At 42.0% G+C, this 22034-nt stretch overlaps 1 protein-coding gene and 1 long non-coding RNA gene across 2 annotated transcripts in view; one reads left to right on the top strand and one right to left on the bottom strand.

Moving 5' to 3' along the window:
• Window positions 1–252: 252 nt before the first annotated feature.
• On the bottom strand, window positions 253–12446 carry LOC112540221 (uncharacterized). The gene is made up of 3 exons (XR_003084281.2): window positions 12305–12446; window positions 5223–5300; window positions 253–3262 (listed from the first exon to the last, which is right to left on the bottom strand). It is a non-coding gene; the product is annotated as an uncharacterized LOC112540221 (long non-coding RNA).
• A 122-nt stretch (window positions 12447–12568) lies between these two features.
• Window positions 12569–22034, top strand: part of ACE (angiotensin I converting enzyme) — a 48355-nt gene continuing 38889 nt past the window's right edge. The window contains exon 1 of the mRNA XM_015887436.3: window positions 12569–12813. Within this exon, the coding sequence (XP_015742922.1) occupies window positions 12598–12813 (216 nt within the window). The 5' untranslated portion in view covers window positions 12569–12597. The remainder of the gene's footprint in view (window positions 12814–22034) is intronic.

Below are 22034 nucleotides of genomic sequence, written 5' to 3'. Positions count from 1 at the left end.
TCTCTTTTTCGTTTTCTTGTAGCACAAGTTAAGTTTTTTTTTTTTTAAGCATTAGCACATCTTGGCATAATGTGTGTAATTGGAAAAAGTGTGTGTTTATTTATTTATTTATTAAATTTATCTCCGCCCATCTCCCCTCAGTGGGGGACTCTGGGCGGCTCACACAAACCATTAAAACAATAAATATATATAAATACATAAAACATAAAAATTTATTCAAAATATCACCAAAAAGAGAAAGAAAGAGTCCAAGAAGATTATGGTTCCAGAGCTGAAGACCTCAGGCCTCTAAGGGGCTAGCCATCCCCACGCTTGATGTCTTCCCTCCCCGCCCCAGGTGGTTATTATTGCCAAACATTCGTATGAAATACAAAACAGTGCTTTTTATTTTGTTAAACTCCATTTAATTTTTGTGGGCTGTACTCATATGTATATTTATGCTCTTATTTTTAATTTGACAATAGATTTTTTCCCTAAGTTTCTTATTACTCATTCTCATGAGTTTCTCATAACTCATTCTCAGCTCAAAAATGTTATTATGCATTCTTTTGTTCTGGTTTTTTTTTTTTGTAGTAATCAGTTTCTTTTTGCATAACCCATATCATTTCATACTGGTCAATGTGTTCTTTGGGTGCTTTATTTGTAATTATATTGAAGTATACATACGTAAAAATGTCCTCTGAAGAAGAGGTTTTCCACGAAACCTGTGAAATGCTGCAATTAACTCTCCTGTGAAGTGTAAGATTTTATTGGGTTTTATTGCATTTATTGTTGTAATGCCTTTGCTGTTGCTCTTACACGCTACAGAGTCTTTCTAGTGAAGTGGTTTATAAATTCATAACTATAAAAAAATTAAAGCATGAAAAAGGGTATATGGACTATACCTTTTTTTCATCTTCACAATTTGGAGCATGCAATTCTATTTGTCCTGATATTAGCTTGTAAAGCCCTTTACAGCTTGGGAAAAAATACCTTTTCTCATTTATCCCTCCTAAGCTCCAGGCAGAAACGCATACAAATTAATTGGAATAGGTCTGGGCTATTGCTATGCAGTCTAGTAAGGCTGCCTTTGAAGAGTATTTGGAACAGAATATAGAAACTATGCATCCCTTTTATGGAAACAGCTAACTTCCAATTTGTTTTCAGATTCAGTCGAAAGTGATAGTTTTGACCTTTAAGGAGGATTACCTTCCCCTGTATGAAATTGTTCAGATCACTTTTATTGTGGGTCGATCCACCTCTTTCTCCTGGCTCTACCTGCATTTTGGACACCTCCTAGCAACCGTCCCCCCCACAAGACCAAGTGGGGATCTCAGTTATTATGCAGTAGTTAATATATTTATGAGAGCCAGTTTGGTGTAGTGGGTAAAGGTACCAGGTTAGGAACCAGGAGACTGTGAGTTCTAGTCCTACCATAGGTACAAAGCCAGCTGGGTCACTTTGGGTCAGTCAATCTCTCTCAGCCCTAAGAAGAAAGCAATGGCAAACTTCCGAAAATCTTGTAGACAAACCTGCATGGATTTTCCAGGCAGTCACTACAAGTCAGGGCTAACTTGAAAGCACACAGACTAAACAGAATTAAAAAAATATATATAAGTAAATAAATGAATAAACAAATGATTATGGTAATATTAGTTCAAATACAGGTTTGAAGGACAGTGAAGTGGTAAATACCTACTGCTAAGATAAAACAGAAAGATTGTATTTGAAGAAAAAAAAGTATAAAAGTACAAGGACAATGAAATAGTTTCTGTATCAGAAAGTTCACAGTCAGATGTATGAGTTTGTGAGTTATGTAAAATGTTTTCCTCAGATTGGATGCAATTAAAAAGGAAAAGAACAGATACTTCTAAGAAAGAGTATAACATTCAGATCCGTCTGAAGTTTGTTTTAGCCTTCAAATGCCAATAAAACGTTATTGCGTGCTAATTAAGAACTGTACTTTATACAGGACACCAAAATTAAATTCCTAGGCAAATTATTTTAATCTGTCTTTGGTGGCTGAATCCAGAAGGCTCACAGTATGATGGAACTTGAAATTTCAGAGGAGTCTCTGTCTCTTCTCCAAAAGAGACCCATTTAGCCTTCTATTTAGCAACTATTTGGTCTCTTCAAGAGGAAAATGGTAAACATTTTTCTTCTACTGAGTCTACACAGCCAGTGAACAGTATTCAGCTAAGTCAAAACACAAAGAGGGAGCACAACAGTGAGGCACTCATGGGACAAAATGTGCAAGAGAAAGGAAATAGATTCCCACCACCCATTACTGAACATTAGCTTGCTTTCTTCTAGCTTTCTTCTAGCTTCTAGTTTGAAAGCCCAGGGTTAGAACCAGACTTTAGTCTCAATAAAATCAACAACACTTGTTATTGCTGCCCAAAGTTCCATTCATTTTAATCATTCTGCTTTAAGTGTGAAATGAATCTTGATCTCTGGGAAGATTGTGTTTGAAGCTTGAAGCAGATACTGCCTTCTTAACCCCTGGACCATCCTGAATAACAGGTCATTGGCTGTTGTTGCTCAGTGGCCTTGGTCTCTGGCTGCTGCTGCTGCTGCTGCTGCTGCTGCTGCTGCTGCTGCTGCTGCTGCTGCTGCTGCTGCTGCTGCTGCTGCTGCTGCTGAGTGCTAGTTTGGCTTGTCATAAGGCCTCTCTCATTCCTGATCTTATTGTGAGCGAGAGGGCCGATTTGAAGGGGGGTTGTTCCTCTTTCTGAGATATGCCCATCTCAGTTGTGAATGTAGCCAGGGCAGGTGGTGGTGGTAGAATGGTTATTGTCATTCAGGAAGCTATCAGTGGTGCTGCCCTTCGGATATTCTGTTTGTGAAGATGGGCTCTAGGAAACAGTTGGGACTGCTGCTGCTGTACTGGCCCCCCTGCTTGCACTGTTTGATTCTGTTGCTAAGTTGGTGGTAGAGTTCCTTAAACTTATGATTGTGACTTCAATTTGCTTTCCTTTGGGATGGAGTCTGAAGTGGTTCAGGAGTTCATGGCAATCATGATCATATTATCAAGAGTGCCATGCACATAGGCCATTACACATTGGATGTGGTCTTTGCTTTAGGGAAGTTGCAACATGATCTGAGGGTTGGAGACATTAACATCTGCCATGATCAGGCCACTCTTGATCACTTTGAGCAGCAGTCCAACTGATGCTTTAATCACCACCTGGAATAAGCAGGTGATTATGGCTTTGGATCAGATTGCTTCTGAGTGGTATCACCCTATACATCAATCCAGGGGATGTCTTGGTTTATAGAGTTGCTGCAGGTGATTAAATGACAGAAGAGAGAGAGAGAGAGAGCATCATTGGAGAAACTAAAGAGCAAGTGTAACCAAACACATGTATGAGTCTACATTAAGGACCACATTCTGATGATAAGAGAGCAAAATGTAACAATTTTCCTGCTGCTAATGCATCAGCAAATTACTACCTGGCAGCCCTATTCAGGGTGACCCAGTCCTTGCTTGGGAGGGAAATGTCAGAAGAATATCTGAAGAGCTACTGTGAGGATTATTCTAGACGTCGGATGGATAAAACCACTTGAATCTGCTGTGAGTTGGCCTTCAACTGGGCAGGTCTCTCTAAGCTGGTTAAGGCAGGGGTTTGATCTATTATTTGGGGGTTTGAGCCTCTGAAGTCTTGAGGAAGTCGGTAGGGTTCTCAGGACTGTTAGCCACCTGTTTGATCTATTATTTGGGGGTTTGAGCCTCTGAAGTCTTGAGGAAGTCAGTAGGGTTCTCAGGACTGTTAGCCACCTGTTTGTTAGACTCATGTCTCTCTTGACTGGTCAAGGCTACATGGGAGATGATGTGTGGTTAGATGCAAACAATGGTGAAGTCATTCTTGAGCGAGGGAGTGGTTTTACCTGCCTTGAAGGAGATAATAGTGTCCCCCCTCCACAAGAAGCCAAAATGGATGCAACAGCATTAGATAATTTTCAGAGGTCTCCAGCCTTCTCTTTCTAGAACTCCCTGGAGAGGTTTGCAGCTTCAGAGGACTGTGCAGGAGGTGGATTATCTGGATGCTTTTCGGTTGAGTTTCAGATCTGGTACATTACTGAGGTGGTACTGGTCACCATTTTAGATGATCTCTGGTGGGACTGGAATAAGGGTGGTGAAACTATCCTATTCCTTCCTGATCTATCAGGAGTTTTTCCAAGCATCAATCATGGTATCCTGCTGGAGTGATTTCAGGAATTGGGGATTGGGGGCACTGTGCTACAGTGATTCACTTCCTTTCTTCAGGGTCAGTTCCAGTCAGTGTTATGGGGCAGGGGGAAGGGAGACATCAAGCCCAAGGCTTTAGTTTAAGCCTTCAAATCAGGTTGTACTCCCCTAGATGGAACTTGTATGCAATTTGGGGTTCTCCTAGATTCATGACTCTTGTTTGAAGAGCAGGTGGCAGCTGTAGCTAGGAGGGCCTTAGCATAGATTCATGTTATGCACCAACTATGCCCATTCCTGGACTGGGAAGCCCTTCTCACCTACTGCAACACCAGCTACTTGGGGCTTTTCTTGAAAACCACTTAGAAGTTACAGCTGGTCCAGAATGCAGCAATGTGAGTAGTTACAGGTTCATCTTGGTACACCCATGCAATACCTCTACTTTGCAAACTGCACAGGTGCTAGTTGGCTTCTGGGTGGTAGTCAAGGCACTGATGGTAATTTATACCTTTAGGTCTTAGCATCTGCATTTTTACAGGACCACCTTTCTCCAACACGCTTTGGGTCCCATCAATTAAACAATGTCATCTTAAGGGACCCAGAAGACATGCTAGGCAAGTGCTAGGCCAGGACAATTTGTGAACTTGCTGAAGTATAATGTGATTAAAATTTCTGTCCTCCTCATGTCCAGTTTTATCTCATTATCCTTGTTATTACATTTTTACTCTCTTTGCCAAAGAGTTGCTTTGTAACTAGATGGCCTTAGAAATCATGTGTGTGTGCATGCCCACATACATGCACACACACATATGAGTTGGTTTCTTTTTTTACCCATACTTTAAAGCAGCCAGGCCAGTATTATTCCTGTAAGGATAAAGAAAAGAGGAGTGCTATACTTTCAAAGAGTTTGACCTGTATTATCAGTCTTGTAGACTTATGCTAGAAACACTTTGAAGGGTTGCATAGCTTTGCTTGAATCTGGTAACAAGATAAAGTTATCAGACAAAATAGATCCCCCCCCCCACTTTTCTGTTTAAATTGTCATTTTTCAACTTACCTGTTTCTTGAAGGGAGTGCTACAGATAATTTAATGAAATCATTCTTACCAAGTGGACTTGGATCAGGGAACTTTTTCCTGTAATTAGATGTAACATACTGACTGGAAATCACCTTCCATTTAACAGTGAAAATGTTCATAGTACAGTAATTAAAAATATCTGAAGAGAAACTAGTAAAATAATCCTGTAGCAAAGAGGAATATTTATAGCAAACAAAACACTAGTTCTATGCTTTGTTGATTTATGGTGGACTCATGTGCTTCCTCTCTATTTAAAGAATTTTACTATTTCTATTGATACCCATAGGAGGGAAATTATTTACACTTGACTCTGAACTAATCCTCAGCCTTTGGCTGTCTAAGGGGCATAAGAGTTCATGCCCATTCTGATGCCACCCCATTGCCCTCTTCCTCACCAGGTTCCTGTCTGAGCAGTGATGGCAGAATTGTTGCAGCTGCACCATGGAGGCGTTTTCATGCTGAGGGAATGAGGCCCACAACAACTTATCCACCCGAGCTGCACCGGGTTGTTCCCTAAGTAAGCTAAATGCTGACAGAACAGTCGTTGTTGTTTTCTAACTTACATTTTCTAACTTAAGTCATATTACATCTTTGATCTCAGCCAAAAGGCTGAGATGCAATGTTAAAAATTGGAGGAAACTTCAGAAGATAATTGGTGGGAAAGACTAAATCATAAAAATTTGAAGGAGTGTTGATAAGCAATAAAGGAGGAAAAAGACAAAATTATATGGAATATCCCCCTCCCCAAAGGGAAGCTTATTGGGCAAAGCAATCACACCTTTGTCCCCAGAAGGGTCCTGTTAGTTATACTCACTAATTCATATCATTTACTGCTTGTTTAAGGTACTGGAATAAAACTAATTTTAAAACACAATGAAGAGGGCTCTTTGCCCATAATAGAACTGCTAGATCTGGGTTGCAAAAATCTATATTTTTTCTACCAGATGGCAGCAGAGGGTTCTTTATCTTTGCTACCATCTAAATGTTACCTGGATTTTGGCCAGATTCAGAGGCCTAACCTATGAGCGCACATGATGCAAGGTTTACTATGTATTAGCCCACAGAAAACAATGACGCCACTTTTAATCAGTTGGAATGAGTGAACAAATTAGCAATTATTGTGAGAGATAATTACTGTGACTAGAATATGATCAAAAAAGGAAATCAGAAAACAAGAAATAAAAAGGTAATAAGAAAAAAAATATATGGCATGTTATATGAGATAGACAAAGAAGATAATAAAAAATTGAGGAAACTCTGGAATTGGAAAGAGAACTAGTTCAACCCTTGAAGAAGTGGAAGAAAAAAGATAGAAACCTCTGTATTATAACCAAAGGAAAACATCGTGTGACATCACATCTCTTTACAAAAAAAAACTCTGATAAATTAACATTTACCAGATAACAGTTTAGAGAGTACTTCCTTTTTCTGAATGCAGAAAAAAAGACAGTCTCTTCTATTTCTTCAAAGAATTAAAAAAAAATACTAAGGAAAAACAAGGTGGATGTCAAAATGATTTTACTATATCCAGACCCCAGCTAAATGTTTAATTAAAGGACAATATAGGAATGAAGAATCTCTTGTATTCACTAGAAGCTGTTACCAAATATGTCCAGAATTACAGAATAAATGAATCCAAAATCCACAATGGGACAACAATTTTATTAGGCCTAAATGAAATGGCACAAGCAAGTATGTAAGATTTTGATTTTCCCAGAACTCTTCATTGGGGGGATGGTACAAAAATCAGGGAATAGCGGAAAAACTAGAAACTCCACATTTCAGAGTCAGCTGAGATCTCCAGATATAATCTGCAGACCAGATATCTAGGCTGTACCAAGTGTTCTGGAACAAAAATGGAAAAATGGATTCCCCCTGCCCCCCACTCCAGGACAGTGGATCTGTTTTCTGCCAGCTGGGGCACTGTCTCCTGGTCCAGCCAAGAGCAGAAAGTAGTGATACTTAGTGAATATTGCATTCATCCAATAGAATAGTTATAAATGTGGAATAAGATATTAAACTGCTGATAGTATTGAAAAGAGAAAGACTTAGTTAACATTAGAGCTTTCTGAATTTGCTTTTTTAAAATATGTGTTCTTTAAAAATAAAATTTTCTTTTAAAATTTGGTTTGGTTAATATATTTACTCAGTAATTCTGTTAGCCCTGTAAGACCTTCACAAATAGCAGAAAAGTAATTACCACCTAATGCGTTTTATAGAGTTTATCTTGTGCATATTTAATAATACTTACTGAATTGCACTATTTAATAGATTTGCTCAACCTGTCACTTTTAGATCTTAAGTTGAAACTACCTTCATTGCCTTGATAGACAACCTACATTAGGAGGAGAGAAAAATGCAACTCTCTAGGTTTTGCAAAACCTCTCCACAAGTTCATCTATGCCAGCCTTTCTCAATAAGGTGCTCTTAAAATGGATTAGGGTTAGGACTGCAGCTCTCATAAATTGTAACCCCAATTATTCATTCTTTTTATTTAAAGATCCAAGCCTGCTTTTAGTGTACTGTTTTGATAACTGCTTTGATAATCTCAGATATGACATCACAATATAAATCATAAATTAAACTAACAAGATTTTTCTTAATTAAATAGGCAATTATTGACTTCAGAAACGAGATCAAATACACATTGTAGTTAACACTTTGGGTTGTAACTCTCAATTCCAAGAGGGGGCAGGAGCACCCAGAGGACTAAACCAGACTTGACCTTCATATATGTTTGCATTTAACATGCAGGCTTTTTAAAAATGCAGTTTGTCTTAGCTTAGGAGACATACTTCTGGAGTTGTAACTTTTAGGACTGTAGTAGGTGTGGACAGGGGAAGATCTAGAAAAATCTTCCCTCTAAAGTTGATATTTGCTTCAGGGTATAATTTCACATTATCAGCATGGGGAGAATTCGTTCTAATATAAATAGCGCCTTTAGAAGAGAGATTTCAATCAGAAGCATGGTGAATTGAAACAGTACATGAATTAGGGTAATTATTTCATCTTTTCCTTAGTAACATATTTTCTATGGCAAGGAAAAAGGCAGAAAAAAGCACGGAAAAACCCAGGAAGGTTAGAGATGGAAAACAATGATATGGACTGTCTTAAAATTCTGTGGCTGAAGCAATAATATCTTTTCCCTATGCCCAAAAGGATTTAGGTAGCTTCCATGGGAAAGGATCATTCAATCTTTAAACATTTCTTAAGAGTGATAATTAAATGAATTAAAAATATTGAAATAACTGATGAAAGGATGAGAAAAACTCTTTCTATAGCAAGCCAAAAGTACATTCAGCAAAAAGCCTTAATAAACAGCCTGACTTTAAATCTCCCAAAATATTAGGCATGAACTAATCTCACTTACTGTGAGATATTTTGCAATGTTGGAACATTGCAGAAAAAGTCATACATCTTGTGGACTACTCATTGTTTTTCATAGGGTTAAGGAGTCAGAAGTAAAGGTCCAAAATATAAATGGAGAAGCAGAAAAGAACATATAGTAAAAGGCAGTGCTGTAGGATTTTAAAGGTCAAACATATTTAAAATTGGTAAAACAAAAAGAAATGTGAAATATTATTTTGAAATTGTGAACTTCAAAATAATATTAGCGATCTGCAGAGATATGCAGGAAAATGACAAATGCATTTTCATAATGCACACTGGGGCAAAAAAAATCTTATCTACAAATATTCAATGAATCATATGAGCTGACTGACTGGGAAAGAAATCTTAGAGAGTAATGGATGGTTCAGGGCAAACAAACAGCTGCCATGAAAAAGGCACATTCAGTCTTGGGAGTCACTGGGAAAGGAAGCAAAAATAAAATTGCAAATATTATGTCTTCAAACAAGTTTATGCTTCACACAGTACTTGAAATATTGCAAACAGCTTGGGTCATACTTTAGAAAGATGCAGAACTGGCAACTTACAACAGAAAAAAAAGTATATAACGTTTATCAGTAGAAAGATGGGTGGAAAAGATACTGTATACTGTAGAAAGTTACTCAGAGCATGGACCACTTTTTTCAAAATATGCCACCAGTTGAAACAACAAGAAGATTAAACAAATATGTGGATGCATTAAACAAATATATGGAATATAAGGCTACCAAGGGCTACTACTCATGATTACTGTGTGCTATGCCCCATACTGGGTGTTATATGTTTCCTGACAACAATTGCAGGGCAATATGAACATGCCCTGCTTGTGGGCTTTCCATGGGCACCTGCTTGTCCTCTCTGGAAACAGAAAGCTGGTCTGATATATCATGACTCTTCTGTTCTCGTATAAAAGCAAAACTTAGAACTGAGCCAGGAAATAATCTAACTCTGCAAATCAGACTAAAATGGATACTTGCAATCTCTGGCTCCTGTCAATAGCTGGGAAACAGCATTCTAGGCTTGCAGTATCTTCCAAACACGTAAAGGGAGCCCTTGCACAGGTGAAGATTACAGCTCTGGGAAGTTGAAGGGAGGAGGATTTTCATTGACCAATAAGTTACACTACTAAACGTGCTGAACAGTTAGGAACTTCCACATGTAACAGCTGGTGTAGAAATCCTTATTCTAAGTCCCCGCTCACTCACAAAGCCTACTTACTTACCTATACTATCTCTCAGCATTACTTTATAAATAAAAGCATAAAATGTGTGTGCTATTCAGAGCTCCTTGAAGGAAGGATGAGTTTAGCTAAACATATTTTAAAAGGAAGTGAAAGAAAAGAGCCTCCAGGCTCAAATTGTTCCAGTGAAAATGGGAAAATAAAGATGCCTACTTTGAAGCATGAAACTCCTTTTCCTGTTAGCAGCACTCATGAACAGTTAATATTTCCTTGGATTTTTTTTTTTTTAAATATAGCAACTTTACCAATCCTGTACCTTTCAGATGCATATTCCCAGCCTCACTAGCCATGGTGTTACTAAAGTCCAATACATTTCAAAATTTAGCGGTTGCTAAAAGTTGGAATAGTGCTGAATGTAAATATATGAATGAATGTTTCAATGTAAATATCAAGTAAGAAAAACAGTGAGTGGGAAATGAACAATAGAAAGGTGGTTGAGATCAACAGCTGCTGCAGAAGATCAGCTATAGGCACCACACACCATTTCTACACTTTCATTCTCTGAACAGTTATAAAGCACCCCAGCTATTACCTAAAAAGAAGCAACAATGGGTGGTCCACAAGCAGCATTAGGAAGAGGTAGCAAGTACATGCGTGTTGTTGCAGATTTCTCCCTGTCCCACCCATAGATAATTTGCTGACCATGGGGGCAAAAGTACCAACCTCTCCCCCTTGCTTTTTTCACTCTAAGGGTCACAGGTGGCAGAGAGAGGAATGATGTCTAGGCCTGGTGTATGGCATAGTTGTTTGTTTTTTTTAATTGGAAAATATACATTCTCACATTCAGTGGGCTTTTGAGGTCTTTGGTTGAATTGATCATGTCAAGGTGTGGGATGTGCTTAGAAAAACGGGAATATCAGAACATCTCATTGTCCTCATGCAAAAACTATACACAGGTCACAAAGCTACAATCTGGACAGAACATGGTGAAACAGAATGACTCAAGGTTAGCAAAGGAGTGAGAAAAAGCTGCATAGTCTCCCCTTATTTATTTATTCAACCTACAGGCTTGAGGGAAGCTAGATTGGAAGAAGATGAGCATGGCTTTAAAATTGGAAGAAGAAACGTTAATAACCTGCACTATGCTGGTGACATTACTCTGATAGCTGAATATGCAAATGATCTGAAGCTCTAATAATGAAAATGAAGGAACACAGTGAAAAATGGGACTAAGATTAAATATAAAGAAGACCAAACTAATGACAACAGGTACAGCAACTAGCCTTAGAATTGACAATGAAGATACCGAAAGCTTTTGCCTTTTAAGACTGAATAACAACAGTAAAGGAACCAGCAGTCAATCTGAATATCTTTCCCAAGGCCTTCACTGGAAGGTCTGCTGCCCTTCCAAGTTGCAGACTACCACTTGGAAGGGCAGCAATGAAGGTCTTGGAAAAGATATTCAGATGCCAGGATGTGTCTATACCTACGTAGATCAGCATCATGCAGGAAATAGTTTTCTCTGTAGCACTCTATGGTTGTGAAAGTGGAGAAGACTCCTGGGAATGCCATGGATAGCCAAGAAAATGAACAAATGGATCTCTGAACAAATTAATCCAGAGTTCTCACTTGAAGCGCAATTGCCTCAGATTATATTTTAGACACATTACTATGAAGGCCTAGGTCTCTTGAGAAGTTTATAATGCTGGGAAAAGTGGAAGGAAAGGGAAAAAGAGGACAACACCAGCAAGGTGGATGGACTCAGTTACGTTGGTGATGGGTGCATTTTTGAAGGATCTGAAGGACCAGGTTGGAAATAGATCATCCTGGAGAAAATCCATCTATGTGATTGCTAAGAGTTGACACCAACCTGATGACACATTGTGTGTGTGTATCTATCTACTATATGTATGAAGGCCCATCTGCTTATTCTGCTGAGGGGGCGATAGAGTTTTGCCCTCCAACCTCCACAGATACAACTGATCTTCAGACCAACTGACCACAGGTCAGGAAGCAATCATTTCAGATAAACAGTTTTTCCCAGCGGATTGGAGAGGAGTTTCCAGCTCTACATCTTCAGGTTGCCAGAAGCAATCCCTTCCCTTCTTCAGGGCTAACTCAGGACATGTTGCACTGGGGCAAAGGATAGGCTGGAGCTTCCAGCCCTTGTGCATTTGTATCCCACCCACATCGGCTGGTACCTGAATCCTTATTTCGGCACTGGCAATGGGACAACATGTGCTACCGTGTGACCCAGGAGGCTGTTTGCAAGGTGGGGGGAGGGCAAGGCAGCTGCGTTCACAAGCGCGGAGTGGTGGTCAGGAGGAATGGTGTGGAGGGCGCCCTGTCTGCTGGCTGAGACACTCGCCTCATGGCAGCAGGCTCGCTTTGCAGGCTGTTGTTCTCCCAAGCCCTCCTAACTGCCCATTTCGCCTGGCCGTAGTCCTTGGTTTTCCCTTTTCCCTGAAAGGCGCGATGTGGCTTCTTTCCTCACCTCCGCCCGCTCTCCTTCTTCCCCGCTCCGTTTGGCTCTTTCCCTCCCGCTGAGGGGACCTGGGCAAGGCAAGGGGCTGTCCTTTCAGCGGGCGATTTGCCGCTGCCGCCGCGGCTGGTGTTACGGTTGTGGCTTCAGAGCCGCTGCTGAAAGGCGGGCAGGGCGACCGAAAGCTGGGCAGCCTTCCAGCTTATCTGCTCCAAGCTGAGCGCGGGGAGGCGTCGTGGGCAGGGTCTGCGGGAGAGCGGCGTTTATAATCTGGCGCTCGCAGGGGAGCTGCGCCTCCTGCCAAGATGCCTCCGGTGGCGGGATTTTTCCTCTCGGTCTGCTTTGGGGTGGCATTCGCCTTGGATGCCTCCCTGATGCCTCCTAATTACAACAACACCGAGGAAGGGGCCCGCCTGTTCGCCAAAGACTATAACAGCACCGGGGAAACTGTGTTCTTCGAAAGCGTCTCCGCCAGCTGGAATTACAACACCAACCTGACAGACGAGAACGCTCAGCTGCAGGTAAGCAAGCAGAGGTCGCTCCTGACCTCGCGCTGCCCTCCCAGCGAGCTCCTGCTGTCGTACGAAGGGCAGGGCAGGACAGGGCAGGATCGGGGGCGACGCGGGGAGGAAGACGCTCTTCCTTACCTCTCTAATACGACTTTTCTTCAGATGTTCTCAGCCCGTTTTCCCACTTGACGCTGCTGTCATTCAAAAGTGAAAGGTCGTAAGAGAGACCCGTCTCCTCCATACCCCCTTGGATTTGGTGGTGATGCTAAATGTCCATCTCTACACATGCATTTTGTTCCCCCAAATCCTTAGCACTTTACCTATTAGTGCAATAGCGGTTGTGTAATGCAAAGTCCTTTCTGGCCTCCTCTAAGCATGTTAGTCTTCCATTTTTAAACTAAGAAGCCGATTTGCTTAAGGTGACTTAACTTCACTCGTTTACATAATTTATATCCTACTTCTATGTAGGTTTCTCAGAGCAGAGAGCAAAGTAATGAAAACTATTTCAAAGATTAGTAAAATAATAAAACATACAAAAACATACCAGATGAAACGGCGAAATATAATTAATCTTAAGTTTAGCCATTTTATAAGCCTGGGAAATTCAGAATGACCTTATCATTGAACTTACTTATGAGTTATTTATTTATTTATTTATTTATTTATTTAATCAAATGTGTATAGCTGCCCATCTCACGGAAGAGTGACTCTGGGTGGCTTACAACAATCAATATTAAAAGATAAATATGATAAAAAGACAAATGTAAAACCCTAGGCAAGAGAGAATAAGGATAGCTGACTCAGCAATGGAGCCATCTAAGCATGTCTCCAGTTCCCAGGAGCCCTAGGCCTGGTGACATAACCAGGTCTTGAGGGACTTCTAGAAGGTCAAAAGGGATGGAGCTAATCTAATATCAGGGGTGGTGGTGGTGGAGAATGTTCCACAAGGCGAGTGCCACAGTAGAGAAGGCCCGACACCTGGGACCCACCAAATGTACGCCCCTAGCTGATGGTACCCTCAACATGTCTTCTCTGCTAGATCTGATGGGGTGGGCTGATGTAGTTGGGGAGATGTGGTCCCTCAGATAACCCAGCCCCATGCCATGAAGGGCTTTAAAGGTTAAAGCCAGCACCTTGAACTGGACCTGGAAGCAAACTGGCAACCAATGAAACTCACGGAGCAGAGGTGTAACATGCACTGTTCTAGGAGTGCACATAACTACCTGCGCTGCTGCATTCTGTACCAGCTGAAGCTTCTGGATACTCTTCAAGGGCAGCCCCACATAGAGCGCATTACAGCAGTCCAATCTGGAGGTGGCTGTAAGCAGGGCCTGCTGGTCCAGAAATGGGCACAACTGGCACACAAGAGGAAGCTGTGCAGAGGCCCTCCTAGCCATGACTGCCACCTGCTCCTCAAGCAGGAAGAGCCCCAGATTACGCATTGGGTCTGTCTGGGGTAGTGCCACACCATCGAGCACCAAAGATGTCATAGTCCCAGAACTAGTGGGCCCCAAAACCCAGGACCACTCAGTCTTACCAGGGTTCAACTGAAGCTTGTTGTTCTCCATCCAGCCCCTCACAGCCTCCAGGCACCAGGATAAGACGTTCACAGCATTGCTTAATACGCCTGGGGTAGAGATATATAATTGGGATGCTGGCTTTGCTACAGGTCCAGAGGAGATTCCTGGGAGGAGTATGCTGATGATGCCTCACCCCATAATGATGGCTCAGCTCACCCAGGGGCCTCATGTAGATGTTAAAAAGGAGAGGAGAAAGCATCAAACCCAGTGGCACCCCACATAGTAGGGGCCGAGGGTGGGACCTCTCCTCCCCAATCAACACTGACTGGAATTGGCCCTGAGGGAAGGAGGTGAACCAGCACAACACTGTGCCTCCCACCCCTAATCCTCTCAGCTGATCCAAAAGGATACCATGGTCAATGGTGTTGAAAACTGCCAGGAGGTCAAGTAAGGCAAGGATGGAAGCTCAGCCCGCATCCTGCCCATGCCAGTGGTCATCCAAAAGCGCGATCAATGCTGTTTCCATCCCATACCCAGGTCTGAATTCTGACTGAAAAGGATCCAGATAAACTGCTTTCTCCAAGGACCTCTGAAGCTGTTGCACAATCACCTTCACCACCATCTTCCCCAAAGAAGGGAGGTGAGATACTGGACAAAAATTGTCCAGCAATGGCTTTTTGAGGAGGGGGCAGACCAAGGCCTCTTAAAGAGTAGAGGAACAACCCCCTCACTCAAAGAAGAATTAATCACCACTTGAACCCACTCACACGATACCCCCCTGACTGCTTTAACCAGCCAGGAGGGGAATGGGTCTAAAGAACAGGTGGCTGAGCTCAGAGACCTGAGGACCCTGTCTGCTTCCTCAGGCCCAACAGGATCAAACCATTCCCAGATAACTGGGCAAGACTCCTCCCTAGGCATCTCCTATGGACCTATAGGAAAGCCAGCATCCAACTGGAAATGAATCAGAGTGATTTTATCTGACAGATGTTGCGCAAATTCTTCCACATGCCCTTATAAGAGGTTTCCCACACCCCCTTTATCCAAGAGGGTTTGTGTCACCTGGAACAGGGCTGTGGGATGGCAATCTGTGGATGCAATAAGGGCAGAGAAGTACTGATGCTTCGCCGCCCTTACCACCACAAGGTAGGCCTTAATAGCAGTTCTAACCTGTGTTTGGTCGAGTTTGTTTTTTGTTGAGTGCCAGCAACACTCTCTAGAGTGTCTCTTTTCCTATTTCATCTCCCTCAATGCCTCCGTGAACCACGGGGAGTGATGAGATCCCCAAGAGGGGAGAGGTTGCATGGGTGCAATCCAATCCAAGGCCTCAGCCATCCCCTTATTCCAAGCAGCAGCCAAGGCTTCGGATGGACCATGCAGCAGAACCACATGGACAACCCTCAGATCCCTCTGAAACTCATCTGGGTCCATCAGTTGCTGGGGGCAGACCAGTCTAATGGGTCCAGCTTCCCTGCAGTGGATAGTGGTACTAGAGGATCTCATAGAAATCGGAGCATGATCTGACCATGACGAGACACCAAAAGCTCTCCCAATTCCAGATCACATTGCCACTGCTCTTACAGGAACACCAGATCCTGAGCGTGACCACTGTCCCAAGTTGGACTCTGGATGACCTGGGGTAGGTCCATGGCTGTCATGGAAACCATGAACTCCTGAGTCACCTCCGACCCCATTCCTAGGGAAGGCAGATTGAAGTCCCCCAGGATTAACCCGTTATCTCACCTTCAGCCATTAACATCTCATGTCCAAGCAATATCTAGCTGCTTCTAGAGAGACTTTGATGCTTTTTCTGCTTCTCCCTTGAGTTCGTTCAGTATCAGAGTGAAGCTATCTGAAGGAATGAAAGAATTGGACTATAAAAACCAGGTAGTTGACAGAGACAAAAATGATCCCAATTTACAGAACTCACTGCTGTGTAGTATTTTCATGGCCACAGGTTAGATAGTTTTTAAACTGTAAGTTTAAACAATTTGAAACAACTACAAAAAGTACAATCAAAACAGAGGGGTGGAGGAACTCTCCTATACATAAAGGCATACATATATTGGGGTCTTTTTAGTTTAGAAAAAATATAGCAAGATCGGCGGAGAAAGCATGGTCCCTGGGATGGAGAAAGTAGATACAAGTTTTTTCTCCTCTCATTCTCTCACGAGATAAGCTTCATCTATAAACCATTCAAAAAAGCATTTTAAAAAAAGGATGCAACCAAAGGTCAAGGAAAGGGGCAAACAGCCCCAGCATTTTCATTCTCATCTTACACCTGCTAACCAACACCCAGATAAGCAGGGATCAGCACCAGATAAATGGGAACAATCAAGAAAGAAACAATACCCCAAGCAAGTTAGGTAGGACAAACTACTGTACTACATATAAAGACCCAACAAACGCCACTCCCCCTTGGACTGATAATGTCACCTATCCCGGTAATGAAATGTCTGCAGGGGAAAACACAAGCTCAGAAACACCAAGATTACAATATCTCATAGTGTTAGAAATTGAGGTTATCTAGTGAAATTAGATGGCGAGACATTTAGGATGGACAAAAAGGCATATTTTCCATATAGTACAGATGTAAACTTGATAATTCACACGCACCAATTTAGACAGTTTTAAGAAGGGATAGGAGAGGAGGAAGCTATGGCAGAAAAGAGGAATTGTCCACTCTATCCTGTGTGCTTCGCTGTGTGCTAATGGCAATTTCTTTATTTACAGATTTCACTCTTCCAAAATAGGTAAATGTATCTGGAGCATCCCCTCCCCTTCTCACAATTAGTCACAATGATGGATGTCAGCAGATGGGGTTAAATATTGAACAGAGCAGTAGACTATTCTATCGTTGGTGACTGTTAATTCTGAACATCAAGAATACAATCCAGGAACCACTAGGAATTATTGATTAATATTTCTCTTCATATGCATTCTTCGCAGATTGGTCTCTTGATGTGAAGTGAAGGAGGTGTTAATCAAATTATATTTACAAGAAGCAAGTGACTGCTTCTAATCTGAGTTTCACAAAATATTCTGCAGACATGATATAATAGCTCACTATGAAAGAGATGTTTTAGTAGCGAAGTTGCAAGACTTGCAAAGAAAAAAAATGTGGACTGGGTGACATTGCATCTAGACAGTAATTTAGGGCTGCATTGCTAAGCAGGATTTAGGGTTTCTCTCTCTCCCTTGCCCCCTTTCTAGGCATTACTGTGTAAAACTTGTACACAAGCATGTTGCAGGAAAGCAAGAAAAGGTCAGATTGCAAGTAAAGGGGCAGTCAAGGATGGATTAGAGGTAGTACTTCTTCAGTGATGTTGTGGTGGAAATATAGGTGAACTTCACTAGGGACTCAGTTAGTAAACTAACTAATGGAAGGGTTGAATGTTAGACCATAGCAGAACAGCTGTCTTGTGTGGCTGTTGGGTAATAAAGGTACCATTGGTGAGTTTGGTACAATTGAGGATGGGAGTGGTGGGATTTAAATGTCCAGAACCTCAGCTTCTCAAGTATTTATTTAATAATGATGGCTTTTATGATGTTTCAATTTGACTATAAATATGTGAAAGATTAACAAGTAGCTTTCTTTTCACCCTTCTTGGGATGAACAACTAGAAAAAGTGTGCCAGAACATGATAAGAGCTTGTATTTAGAGGCAGTTTTTCTCTAAAATGGCTAGAAATTTTATTTTCCTCAATCATGTAAACTTGATACCTGTGGTACCCATGGCCTCCACAGAGGACAAACACCTTAAAGGTATGATCTTGAGATTAAGTTTTAGTTATATCTGGGAAGAAATTTTAAAAACATGCTATTACCTGAAATCAGGTAAGCCTAACAGTGATTAACTGTGGCTGGACTGTGCTCTAAGTGAAAGACATAAATTAGTAAACATAGATTTTAATCCATAGCTAAGACCTGTTAAAAGCAACCTGCCAACATCTTCCTCAATACCCAGATGGAAGAGAAGATTATAAAGAAGACTAAAAAAAATTGAAGCTTGCAGTACTTCAATCTGTAAACTTCTTTCAGTTGAATCCCCCAATTTTAAGTGCCTAGGTTTCCAAATTGCAGTTAGGGCTGGCGGGCTGGCTATCCAGAGTGCCTTCCTGATCTGGTATGCAGAAATGTGGTGTTTCAGCAATAATAAGAGGCAGTAAAGGGTAAAGAGAAAACAAAGTTGCACTGCCTCCCAGATGAGCAAAACAATACTTATTTCACATGCGGCTGCATGTATGATTTCATCTGCATAAATAAATGTCTTAATATGATGTTATCTAAAATACAAACAGGTCACCTAGGCTAAAAGAGGTGGGACAATTGAATAATTCTGGAAGCAAAAGTATAGGAGCACTTTTGATTCTTTGGCTTGTCCTCTGTTCAGTGTTGCTTCTTTCACCACATGTCGTAATACATTTCTCCCTAGAAATTTTCTTCCTACTTGAGTTTATATTGAAAAGTGACACCTGGGATGTCAAGAAAAGAGACACCTAATTGTTGTTTCTTCTGTCTACAGCCACACTTAGCTTCCCCCCCCTTTTTCTTTATTATACACATGCAATCAAAAAAGTACAATCTAATGTATGGTAAGGAAAGAGTGTGCCAAAACAAGACTGAAATGTATTGGGTGTAAGATGGATTAGGGGATACTTTCAGATGACAGTGCTTCTCAGCCTAGCTAAGTTAAGTGGAACTGACAATCCAAATGGTTCCACTTTACTCCAGGATATGCTTGCCTCTCATCTCTGGTTGAAACTTTCAAAGAACTTGGGAAAAGTTCCCACATCTTTTTGGTTGGGACTTAATCACCTGTCCAAAATAAAGAGTAAAAAAAAAAAAATCGTGGCACACTTGGTATCCATTGGAATGTCTAGAATAAACTTTTAAAAAACAAAATAGCAGACACCTAGCTTTTATGGCCGTCAAGATGACATGATGGCAGCACTCTGTTTTTCCCTATATAAGGCAAAAGCAGCAAGCCAATATAAGCATGTATGTTTTATACAATTTAGCTTTTCTTGGCATAGATACTGGATAGTATTTTAGTCCAACATACATTCTACATTGAATGCACCTTTAACTGGTGCCAATAAATGTAATTTTACCTATATATGGTAGTCCTTTGGGTTCAAAGAAGACATGCTGTTGTGCAGTTCATCTATGGATATGGAGGTGGCTCTGCAGTCCCAGTCTGGAAGCACAAAGTCTAGCACAGGGGGGCCCTGGAAGTCCATTGTTGTAGCACCTCTGGGTATTATTCTGTAATGCTGCTTATGATTTTCTACCAGTTGTTGGCAGTGCCTGCCTTCAAAGCCAGTGGAGGCTTCATAGCACAGGGCTCACCGATGGGTTCTGTCAGCAGCCGCTGTTTCTAGTCCCCTTGGCTGGATGTCACAGCAGCATAGGGTTTCTTTCACAACATCTTTGTAGCGCTTGCACAGTCGACCTTGAGGTCTCTTCCCAGACCCCAGTACACTATAGACCAACTGGCGAGGCATACGGTGGTCATCTGTTCTAATGACATGTCCCACCCACCACATTTGGGCTCTGATAATCAGGCACTCATGCTGGTGGACTCCATGTGATCCAAGACCTGCAGGTTAGAGACATGGTCTTGCCAACGGATGCTGAGGATGGAGTGGAGAGTGCCCATGTGAAATTTCTCCAGTTGTTTGATGTGCCTTCGGTACAGAGTCCAGGACCCACATCCATATGGAAGAGAAGGGATAACCACAACTCTGTAGACTTTCAGCTTTGTTGAGATGTGGATGTTGTGTTGATTGAGCACTCTAATATGCAGCTGTCCCAGTGCCTGGCTGGTCTTGCTGATCCTGGAGTCAATTTCTTTGTCCAAAGACCCATTGCTCGAAATGATGGTTCCTGGTCTTTGACCAGGCTTGACCCATCAGATGACAGCAGGGGGGAGCATCCTCTAGAAGGACCATGAACTGACTTTATGGCACTGAAGAATTCTCTGGTGGCATGCATGTCTGCATAGTGTTCCACCTGCTCAGCCTTTCTCTGCCACCACTCATCCTACATTTCTCCATCTGTACTTTGGACTGCAGGTGCTTACACTTGTCTTTCTGACACAGATGATGGATCGTTCTTGTCAGTCTGCATAGGCCTTGTTCTTGGCCTGGAAGGCTGTTGAAATCATCTTGTGATTTTCATCAAACCAGTCTTGATACACCCAGGTTTTCAGTCCGAGTACAGTTGTTGCAGTCTGCATGATGACATCTTTAAACTGTGTCCACTTTTCAGAACAAGTTCCTACAAGCAGTAAATTTTTGGAGAGTTTTTCATTAAGTATATATTGGAAATGTTGGACTTGGCCTGGGTCTTGCAGTCTGCCAATGTTGAATGAATTTCTAACAGTCTTTGGTTGCTTACGATGTAAAGGGGCTATGTGCAGGTTGAGGACTGACCAGACCAGCCTGTGATCTGTCCAGCACTCAGCACCTCACATAGCTCAGGTGATGGTGACGTCTATAAGGTTGCGCTGATATACTATGACATAGTCAAGTAGGTGCCAGTGTTTGGACCTAGGATGCATCCAGGTAGTTTTGTACTTGTCTGTAAGTCATGTTAATGATGCACAGGTAGTGCTTGGCACATTTGCTCAGAAGCAGTGGGCCATTGCTATTTAGTTTTCCCACCCCATGTCTCCTGAGGACTCTGTCCCAGTTGTCACTGTCTGTCCCCACCCTAGCACTGAAGTCACCCAGAATGACAAGTTAGTTGCTGGCGGGGGTTGTTTGAATAATCTGGTCCAGGTCCTTGTAGAAACCTTCCTTGTCTTTGTTTGGAGTTGGTGCGTAAGCACTGACAATGGTGATATACTGGGATTTGCTGAGAGGAAAGCAGAACTTTGTAATGCATTCATTTATTCCAGTGGTAGAATTCTTCGGCAGAGCAGTTTTGATTGCAAAACCTACTCCGTGAGTCCTGTTGTCAATCTGTGGTTTCCCTTTCCAAAAGAACATATATCCACTCTCTGCTTCCTGTAATGAACCCCTGTCTGCCAGCCTGGTCCCACTGAGTGCAGCAATGTCAATGCTATAACGGCAAAGTTCAGCTGCTATGAGCGTTGTTCATCTTTTAGGCCTTGACACCTTGTCGCTATCCAGCAAGGTGCAGTCGTTCCAGGCTCTGAAAATAAATTTTCTTTGATTCGTTTTTCTTGATGCTCAACTGCCAAGGAGATGATCTGCCAGCCATGGTTAGCTAGCCAGATGTTGTGGGGCAGGCAATGTTTACGGTACCTTTTCTAACCCCCTCCCTCATACAAGGGTGGGCAATGCTATGCTAGAAGGGCTGCCCAGTCGTCCTGGATGCTGCTGGACATCTCTGCTGCCCCAGGTACTGAGATGAATGACCACTGGTCCAAGGGCCACTCACGTGCAGGTTTGTGACTACAACTGCCAGTGGTCATCTCCACCTGTTGTTTTGCCACTCCCACATTGCCGCAGGGCTCAATGAATTAGGTTTGGGCTGAGATGATTTGCAGATGAGTTGTAGATGAAGATGAATTGCATAACAGAAACCTGTGCATGATGGAGTTTTAAGTGGAACAGCAGTTGCACAGGGGCAGTCCCACTCTCTTGGCATAAGAGACCTCAATCCAGTGGCATGGAGAACCATTATGGCTGGAGATCTCTTCTCCTGCAGTAGATGACAAGGATGTCTAAGTGTCTTGTTGTG

The sequence above is a fragment of the Python bivittatus genome, unplaced genomic scaffold (genome assembly GCF_059951505.1).
Source record: "Python bivittatus isolate LINGU-HERP-01145 unplaced genomic scaffold, Pbiv_v1 ctg000000_np1212, whole genome shotgun sequence".
In the NCBI taxonomy this organism is placed as follows: Eukaryota; Metazoa; Chordata; class Lepidosauria; order Squamata; family Pythonidae; genus Python; species Python bivittatus.
This window is presented reverse-complemented; position numbering and strand designations above follow the sequence as displayed.